Source organism: Armigeres subalbatus, chromosome 1 (genome assembly GCF_024139115.2).
Source record: "Armigeres subalbatus isolate Guangzhou_Male chromosome 1, GZ_Asu_2, whole genome shotgun sequence".
In the NCBI taxonomy this organism is placed as follows: domain Eukaryota; kingdom Metazoa; phylum Arthropoda; class Insecta; order Diptera; family Culicidae; genus Armigeres; species Armigeres subalbatus.
In genome coordinates, this window is record NC_085139.1 from 55,475,783 (window position 1) to 55,486,527 (window position 10,745).

Genomic DNA, 10,745 nt, shown 5'->3' on the forward strand with positions numbered 1-10,745 from the left:
TCGATGGATGATACGGAGCTCCCATTTTGTGCACTACGCCGTTCATCCGCAAAAACTGTTGAAACGCCTCCGAAGTGAATTGCATTCCGTGATCGCTAACTAGTACCAATGGAATTCCGAATGTAGCAAATATTTCTCGACACATCTTCACCGTATTCTCCGCAGTAGTAGACTTGCACACTTTAATCTCCGGCCACTTGCTGTACGCATCAACCAATATGAAGAAGTAGGTATCATGAAAAGGTCCAGCAAAATCCACATGGACTCTCTGGAACGGCATCGTCGGCGTTTCCCAGCAATGCATTCTGGTTTTCACTATATCAGGTCGGACCGATTGACACTCGGTACAGTTGGATATCATCTCCTCTATATCGTGATCCATTCCTACCCACCAGCAGTAGGCTCTGGCTAAGGACTTTGTCCGTGTCGTACCGAAAAGGGTACAATGCAATTCTTCCAGCACTCTTCTTCGTAACACAGGTGGAACATAGACCCGTATACCGCGTAGCAAACAACTTTTCTGGAGTGAGAACTTAGTCTGATTCACTCCGAAACGTTCCTTGCCATCCACTGGTTGTCCATACTTGATCCCTTGGATGAGATTCCGCACCGTCTTATCCTCAGCTGTGGCCTGGGCAAGTACTGCAGCAGTCATGACATGCTCGATGACATCAGCTTCCTCCATCAAATTGTCCGGATCCGCTTCATCCAGGGGAATTCGGGACATTGCATCTGCATTAGCATGGTCAGAAGACTTCCTGAAACGGATCTCATAGTCGAACGACTGCAGGTATGTTGCATAGTGTTGCATTCGAATGGCGGACATTACCGGCAGCCCCTTGTGTTCTCCAAATATTTTGGATATTGCTTGGTTGTCAGTGATAAGCGTGAACTTCCGGCCGTACAAGAACTGGAAGAACTTCTTGACGCCGAAAATGATGGCATAAGCTTCTTTGTCAACTTGCATGTACTTTTGTTGAACTCGGTTGAGCGTTTGAGAAGCAAATTGTATCGGACGCTCCGTTCCGTCCGGCATTAGGTGACTAAGCACCGCACCAACACCATAGGGTGACGCATCGGTTGCAAGAAGGAACGATAGTTCCGGCGAATAATGAACAAGTCAACTATTCGACTGCATTTGTTTCTTCACGGTTCTGAATGATACTTCGCACTATCTAGTCCACTTGAACGGCACATCATATTTCAGAAGGTTGTTCAAAGGATAAAGAACCGTACTGAGGTTCTCAAAGAATCTTCCGTAGTAGTTAATCAGGCCAACGAATGACCGGACTTCGTCCTTGTTCTTGGGCTGACGCATATCTTGAATCGCTGTAATCTTCTCCTGCATCTTATGGAACCTTCCTTATCGATGGCATATCCGCAATAGTCGATCTGCTCCGCAAAGGATACGCACTTCTCTTTATTTACTCGAATATCATGTTGGTCTAGCCTCAGGAGAACCTCTTCTAAACGCCGAAGATGCACTTCATCGCTGGGTCCCGTGACCTTTATATCGTCGAGAAACACTCGCACTCCCTCGATTCCCTGTAGAATCACTTCTATCTGACGCTGCCAGATTCCTGGCGCCGACGCGACGCCGTACATGAGTTGGTTTGGACGATACAAGCCACGATGCGTACTCAAGGTAAGTATTTCCCTGTCATCCGGGGCTACTTCAAGCTGCAAATATGCTTGCACGAGGTCAATTTTGGAAAATTGCTGTCCTCCAGCTAACGATGCGAAAAGTTCATCCACCGTAGGTAGTGGATGGCAGTCTACGAGAAGATTTGGATTGACCGTTTGTTTATCGTCCCCAAAAATTCTCACACGGCTTTGGAACTTCTTCACTGGCGTAGCCCAGTTACTCTGGTTAGCACACCTTCTGCTTCAAGCTTGTCTAATTAATCTTCCACCGTCTTCTGTAGATTGAATGGAATCTTCCTCGCCTTCAGAAACACCACCCTGGCATTCTTCTTCAACGGTAGGCTGGCTTGAACACTACAGATCTTCCCGATGGAGTCGTCGAACACTTTCGGAAATCTTTTCAGTATCTGCTTGAGAGCAGCCGTGCGAGAGGGAGTAGCATTCGAAATCGCATTCACCGCGCCGCGATTGTGGAACACGGTGTTCCAGTCGACCGGAATCCTGTTTTACCACTCGCGCCCGAGAAGTGGATGTTTTTCGAATTGCACAACGTACAACAGTAACGTAACTTTTTCACCACCGTATTCGACCCGCGTGTCGATTATACCCAGTACTTCGATACTGGTTCCGCAGCAGCTCACGAGATTTGTGCTACAATCACGCATTCGTAGTGCGGAAAAATATCTTTGCATTTCGCGCTTACGATACTGACCGGCGATCCAGTGTCCACTTCGAACCGAATGTTTTTCCCGTTCACTAGTACGTCCAACAGGAAACGAGCACTACCGGATCTTGCATCTAAGTTGCACACCTCCCGCACTGGTGCACTTCCGCGATCGTCACCGGACTGATGCAAATAGTTTGTTTGCACCGCATTCGTTTTCTTCCCGGAGACCGACTTTTTCATGCACACTTTTGAGAGATGTCCCTTCAATTTGCAAAACGAGCACACAGTGGCTTTATGGCAGCATGTATTTGCAAAGTGGGATTTTTCCCGCAGCGAAAACAAGAAGAATCGCTCGCACTTCGCCTCACTTTAATGAAAGACTTCACCCCAGCGTTTATATTGTTTGCTTCTCTTGTTAATCTTTTTGTCCGGTCGATCGATGCACGGCGTTTACCTCTGGCTTGGCCAGATCCCCTTCAATTCCCGCATCTCCTTTCCTGGAAAACTTCATGCTTACAGCAACGTCTCGAGCATCTTGAAGGGTCAGCTTCCGTTTGATACCGAAAACCAACTGATTCCGCAGGGCCGTTTTGAGATATGCACCGAAATTGCACGTAACGGTCATGGCCGCAATGTCACCAGATACTCGTCGAAAGAAGCAGCATCCTTATCGCCTTGGCGGCGGCACTTGAATCGAACATTTTCGCTGATTTCCAGCGGCTGGGGGTTGAAAAATCCCTCGAGAAGGTTCACAATCTCGGCATACATTTTATTCCGAGGTGTACCTGGTGCGATCTTGTCGCAGACGACGTCATATATATGATGCAGCAGCAAACTTTTCTGCATCGCTTGATCGGCGATGACGTAAATGACAAAAGCATTCTCCAATCGCTCCTCCCACCGCATCCACTTCAACTTTTTTCTATCGAAGGGATCAATGGCGAAGTTTGGTGGCGGAGCACCAGCAGCAGCCATTGCGCCTCCTCCGGCAGCAACATTCACACCGGAAATTCCACCTCCGGCACCAGCAACAGCGTTCGGATTTTGCAGCATCCTCGTCGCCAGAATTGTTGTGACTGGCCGAGATAAATTCCACAACAGCTAACTTTGTTTAATTCACTTTATTAGATTTAATAATGATACTGGTTAGGTTTACAATGAGCACATGCTCGCACCCGGGGAGGCTGATTCTAACTGTCAATTAAAGGGCGAGCAAAGTGTGTGTGTTGTCAGGTGTAAGTAATAAGGTGACTTACAAAGCAAGTGTAGTGTATTGAATGCACAGTAAATAAAGCTTACACGTAAAAAAATAACCTTATATGTTATGGCAAAAAACCATTCGAAAATACTTATACTCTTCATTATGCCATCTAATGAATGATCCCGTATCAAAAAGCTAATAACATTCATAAGTTAATGAAAAGTATAAGTTTCGGAATGTATGTGACTAATGCGATGTATAAGTTTTTTCTTATACATATCATTAAGCGCCTGTTTCGGCAAAAAAGTATTAGAAATCTTAATAATATATAACATTAAATTTTTTTACGTGTAGGTATAACACATGGTCTTGCTTTATAGCCGCGCAACTTACCACTAGACTGAGGAGGACACCCTCCATAGGTTTCTGTTAGTGATTGAAAATAAAATCAGTTCTTTTCAGGGCACCAATTTCACACAAGAAAAAGTTGATCGGAGATGATTTTTTCTCAAAATGCAAAACATAATCGCTGCACACTTATTTTTTTTCGCCGAGTCCGGCAAAATAAATTACCGTTAGCTGATATCTCGGTGAAAATCTCGGCAAAAGTTTAAATTACCGACTGGTCGTAAAATTTACGAAAACATCCAGCTGTCAAGATTTGCCGTGCCGTTCGGTAATACGTTGCCAAAGTGCTCGGCAAGGTGCTTTCAGGTATCAGAACGTCGGCTCCAGGGGCACGTTCACCTCAATTTGGGAGATTTGAGCCATCGCCTTCACAGCCTTTTTCACCACACACCTGACGGAAAAGGAACAAAAGGAAAGGAATATGGATGGGAGAACAAAGGGAATGTTTGGAAAAGGGCCCTTGAAGAGGGCATACAACGCATAACCGTACAATAGCCTATAGCTCCATATCACAACGGGTTATGAACAACAAAATACTCTGAAGGTTCAAGTTTCTGAAGTCAATTTCACTAAGTAAGTGTTTACCAAATATTTGGAAGCGCAATTGTGCATAGACTGGGCAGTTACATATTAGATGATAAGAAGTTCCATAATCGGATTTACAACTATCACAAACAAATGATTGAACGCGTTGAATATTTGCCATGTGATAGTTCAGTCGGCAGTGACCTGTCAAGGCCTTGACTAAGACACTGCAATTCTGTCTAGACAGATTAGCTAAATAGCTTGCTACTACCGGAGATGGCTCCCGGATGTACAATTTTGTTTGATGACATGAATCCAGACTACTCCAATGTAATTTGTGCTGAGTGACAGCCCAAGAGTTGATCAAAAGCTTCACCCAACACTTGGATATTCATCAGCCAATTCGTTTCCAGCTATGGCGAACTGATTGTTCAGTTCGATAGGAGGAGAATTATAATTATTTTCGATATCAGAGTTAGAAGAATGGCCAGGTACCCATATAAGGTGTAAAGTATTAACTGAATTCAGTTCCTCAATTTGAGTTCGACATGCGATTACTAACTTCGACCTTGAGTTGGCCGAGGCGAGAGCTTTAATAGCTGCTTGGCTATCTGAACAGAAGTATATTACTTTGCCCATAATGCGTTGCTGCAGTGCAGATTGCACTCCACACAAGATGGCAAATATTTCCGCTTGAAAGACAGTGCAGTGTGTACCCAGTGAGTCTGACTGTTCCAATCTCAGCTCACGCGAATAGCGAATAGCTTTGAATCCAAAATTAGACCCACATACTTTACTTGATCAGTTACATTGATTTCCGAACCAAAAAGATGTAATGGACGAATACCATTACGGTTACGTTATCCGTGAAAAGAACAATATATGTTTTATTCGGATTGACCGAAAGGCCATATTGGTGACACCAACTTTCAACTACCTGAAGAGCATTTTGCATCAGGTCGAATAAGGTAGTAATGCACAAACCGACTATCAATGGTAGATAGTCGTCAGCCAATAGGTTGGAAAATCGCCATTATTGAGTAACCTCAATAGCGTATCTGAAATGAAATTCCACAAAAGTGGAGATACTACTCTCCTTTGAGGGCATCCTCAGACACTTAATTTCCTAATCGCTGCTTGACGTAGTGTCGAGTAGAGATGTCGGTTTTTAAGCATCTGGTGAATCCATTTGGTAGTAATATTAGGTAGCCCATGACAACGTGCGGGTTCCAATATTGTATCGAAAGACACGTTGTCGAAAGCACGTTCAATATCTAAGAAAGCACCCAAGCACGATTGCTTTTGAGCGAATGCTTTCTCGATATCGTACACAACCTTGTGTAGAAGAGTCACGGTGGACTTTCCAGATTGGTAAGCATGTTGATTAACATGAAGAGGCATGTTTGACAAACAGTCATCACGAATGTGATGATCGATAATACGTTCTAAGCATTTCAGAAGAAATGAGGTCAGACTGATGGGTCTAAAACTCTTTGCTTCTTCATACGAAGCACGTCCTCCTTTTGGGATAAACTTTACAGTGACATCCCGCCAGGATATGGGAATATACCCAGTAGCAAAACTGCATACTAATAGCTTTTTCAAAACATGTTTGATATGCTCAAAACCTCTCTAAAGTAAAACAGGATAAATCCCATCCTCCCCTGGAGATTTGTAGAGAGCAAAACTGTTAAGTGCCCATTGAATCGATTCAGTAGTTATGATTCCACGCGCTTGAGCCCAAGACCCATAGCTACATGAAAAGACATCAGGATCATCCGAAGATGTTATATCGACACATCCAGGGAAGTACGTATTAAATATGGATCTCGCAAGAATTTTATTCAATCGACTGGCTTCACTCAAATTGGAAACATTTGCACAAAGGTTTTTCCAGCCGGATCGTTCAGCGGATCGTAGAGCCTTCTTGTAAGTTTTGCGAGCCAACTTGAAAGAATCCGTCCCTGCTGAATGGCGTTGTTCCAACTCCTTCTACACTGCTTCCTTAGCTTAGCCAAATCGGAATTCCACCAAGGCGTTCCTCTTGAGGTTTTTACAGAACGTAATGGGCAAGCTTCTTCGAAAGCTTCCACGATGTGCAACGTTGTAGTATCAACTGCATCATCCAAGTCGGTAGGAGTTTCTATAGAAGGTAGATATCCATGAAATTTGGTAGAGAGCAACTCTGTGTAAATGTCCCAGTTTGTTGAACGCGGATTTCTAAAACGCAAGGTCTGCGAAGAAACTTTCAACTGATCAAAATAGATGTAGCGATGGTCAGATATCGATTCCTCATCTGACACATGCCAATTCGTCAATTCGTGACTGATTCTTTTGGAGCAAAGGGTTATGTCTAATACCTCTGCTCTATTAGATACCATAAAGGTTGGGCGATTGCCTATGTTAAGTAAACTAAGTTCGGTACTACTTAAGTATTCCATCAAGCTGGAGTCTCTCAGATTGATATCCGAGCTACCCCAGATGATGTGATGAGCATTAGCATCACTGCCGACAATTAGCGGAAGGCCTTTTGAAGTGCAATGTATGACAACTCGTTTGAAAGCATCCGTAGGGAATGGTTCATCATGTGGTAAATAAACCTTTCTTACATATTAGGTAATATTCTATGAAGTCTTCGGGTTGGCTATATTTAAATAGTTAATGGGCCGTCCCAAAAATGATCTTACACATAAGGGGCGTAGTAATTTCCATACAAGTATCAAACTGCTCGTGCTCAGTCAAATTACAACCAATTCAGTTAAAAATTTAGGAGGTTCATTACAATAGCAAATGTTATACCTAGTTCAAGCATAGGAGAGCGAAAAAGTCAAAATTTGAATCACTTTGAGCTCAAGCTCATACCAGTAACATAGGTAATGAAATGAATTATCTTATAATTTTTCTGATTTTTTTTTGTTTGTATGTATCTGTGTATGTATGTGTGTTATTATTTATTCAGACTAAAACCGAAGTGGCCTGTGCGGTATATAAGAGTCTTCTCCATTCGGCTCGGTCCATGACTACACGTCGCCAACCACGCAGTTTACGGAGGGACCGCAAGTCATCTTCCACCTGATCGATCCACCTTGCCCGCTGCGCACCTCGCCTTCTTGTGCCCGTCGGATCGTTGTCGAGAACCATTTTCACCGGGTTACTGTCCGACATTCTGGCTACGTGCCCGGCCCGATTTTCGCGGTGTGAACGATGGATGGTTCTCCCAGCAGCTCATGCAACTCGTGGTTCATTCGCCTCCTCCACGTACCGTCCGCCATCTGCACCCCACCATAAATGGTACGCAGCACTTTCCTTTCGAAACTCCAAGTGCGCGTTGGTCCTCCACGAGCATCGTCCAGGTCTCGTGTCCGTAGAGGACTACAGGTCTAATGAGCGTTTTATAGATAGTCAGTTTGGTACGGCGCCGAACTCTATTCGATCGGAGCGTCTTGCGGAGTCCAAAATACGTAAAAATTTCTCTGTTGGTATCATGTTCGGCAGTCACCAGTGAGCCCAAGAACACACATTCTTCTACCACCTCAATTTCGTCACTACCGATGCAAACTCGCGATGGGTGGCTCACATTGTCTTCTCTTGAACCTCTTCCTATCATGTACTTCGTCTTCGACGTGTTGATGACTAGTCCGATCCGCTTGGCTTCCCTCTTCAGTCTGATGTAGGCTTCTTCCATCTTCTTACGTTCCATAACATCGGCGAAGCCAAATAGCTGGACGGACTTATTGAAAATTGTACTACTCGTGTTAATCCCTGCTCTTCGTATTACCCCTTCCAAAGCGATGTTGAATAGCAGACACGAAAGACCATCACTCGAGAATGCGCCTGAAACTCGAACAACTCACATCACCCGATCCATCGTCGCTTTGATCAACCGTGTTAGTTTATCCGGAAATCCGTATGCAACTTTCGTCGTATGACTTTTGATGGATTATACCTTTTTCAGAATGACCTTTGGTGGAATACCGTTTTTCGGAATGCTATATTAAACAAATTGACATTTTCTCAGATAGGTGTGGTGTAGTATAGCAGCAGTTTTGAAACATATAATTGCTCCATATCTATCCTTAATTATACCTAGCAAACGTGCTCCTTTAGTGAACGAATTATCTTCTGTTGCTTGCCTTATTGCAAATAGACGTTCTCTCTCGAGACGCCTTATACCGAATAGACGAGTTTATTTAAAGAAGACATAATATCCTCCATTCGCATTACACCGACAGACAGACGATCATTTAAAGAAGGCATTGTCTCATTCTTTCACTTTATTCCAGACAAACGAGTTCATTTGAAGAAGAGATTATCTATACTCTTTGTCTTATGCCGGGCAAATATATTCATTTGAGGAAGGCATTATCACTTTCTTTCCCCTAATACTGGGCGATGCTATCACCTAAAGAAGGCATTATCTCCTACCGTCGCCTTATACCGGGCAGAGGCCTTCATATTTAAGAAGACATTATCTTTTCCCTTTGCTTAAAACCGGGCAAATGCGTTCATCATACCGAGCAAACTTATTCATTTAAAGGAAGGATTATCTCCTTACTTCGCCTTATACCGACCAAATGCCTTCATTCTAAGAAAGCATTGCCTTCTTTCAGCGCATTGTCTTCATCTTTAAAGGCTCTACATTCTTTCTGAAACCTGGGCTGTTCTTCAACTTTCTACGCCTTTGCTCGGAACTATCGCTGCTACCCATCACTTTGTGCTGCACTCAAAATGAAAAGAGAAGCATTCGGGGAATTATTACTTTCGGGGAAATGTTACACTCGGGGAATTGTTATTCGGAGAAATTACATTCGGGGAAATTGTATTCGGGGAATTGTCGCAAAATCATCGGAAACTATTTCTGAGATCAAAATAAGTATTCAATTTAATGTCATATTATACAAATTAGAAATCCACAGCAAAATAAGATCAAAATATGTAAAGCAATCATGAAGATTAAAATTTAAAAACAAATTATAATTTCAATTTGATATCAACATTAAAATATATTTTCATACTTACTTAATCAGGTATAGGCAAGAATTTCTTTTCTTGGATATTATTTTGTTAATTATTATTGTTAGTGTTACCCAGACAGACAGACGCCCACAAAGCATTCGTTTTAAAGCCGTTATTTTAGAAATATGAGTATTTCTGTCCGTAATGCGATACAGCAAAGAACAGCTCGGCATTATATGACAATCTTGGTCACAACCAGAGTGCACTAAAAGAATACACACTAGCTTCATATATATATTCAACCCATTCAACAGCAATTAATCGTCCGAGAAAGGCGAAGGATAAAGTTGATATAACTCACCACAAAAACTCGCAGTCAGCAGCGTCGTTGTAATCCACAGAATGGAAAGCATTTTTCAATTTGTATCCTCTTCGCTTTTTTAGCTCCTTCTACTTAAGCGTTCGATCCGTTATCACAGACCATACAAAAACCAGGAATGTTCGTAAATTCCGATCGTGGAAACCTGTTTAGATACACTATTTTCCCTTTTTACCGAAAATCATCTAAAATGGTTCTGATCAAGCCTGACCATGTCTAACGGATTACTCCACTCAACCGCCGTACAATCTGCATACACTTTCACACTTCATATAACGATGTGGCTCGATACGTTTTTGTGCCGTTGATAAATCACTTCTGTAAGTGGTGATGAAGCATCATCCTACATCATGAAAGGTTCCCGCTACACCGGATGAAAAAGAACTAATCGCCACACAAAACACACCAACTGGATGGTTGAATGGTGCCACGAAGGCCCAACTAGCCCGCTTGCCCAGCAACCACAATTAGTGACTTTTTTATCCTGTCGTTGCCACCAGACCCGAAGGCACGAGAGTCCTTTCTTTCCACTATCGTCTGTTTGTCCGCACGGTTGTGTCAACATAAACACAACCCCCCGGGCTACGGACGGGTTGATTGATTAACGTTTGATTCAATCGCGTAAAGCCAATAAATCTCGTCACTTCCGATATTGGTATCTTCCTCGCGAACAAGACACTCCAAGAAGGTGGTTCCGCTTCATCGCAAGTCACCGGTAGACTGAGCCGCACGCCATGGAATGTGGTACTTTTTAACTGTGTACCGTCCAATATCTCCGTGCCAGCATCCGCGCTGTGTCGGATGAGTTCCGGTCGCTCACAATGGCGAGCACATGCGCACCGCAAAACACGTGGTCGTGGGCACTCAAACCTCATTTGTCGGTTAATTTGTTTACATTCGGTTCCTGAAATGTATCGCTCGAAGCCTGACTGGCGGGGATGTGTTCTGCGGAAGTGGAATCCAAT

General features: G+C 43.4%; 1 protein-coding gene across 1 annotated transcript in view; it reads right to left on the reverse strand.

Moving 5' to 3' along the window:
• The window catches only part of LOC134208409 (uncharacterized), a 68,352-nt gene extending 57,824 nt beyond the window's left edge, over nt 1-10,528 (reverse strand). The window contains exon 1 of the mRNA XM_062684388.1: nt 9,763-10,528. Within this exon, the coding sequence (XP_062540372.1) occupies nt 9,763-9,814 (52 nt within the window). The 5' untranslated portion in view covers nt 9,815-10,528. The remainder of the gene's footprint in view (nt 1-9,762) is intronic.
• Between the last annotated feature and the right edge of the window lie 217 nt (nt 10,529-10,745).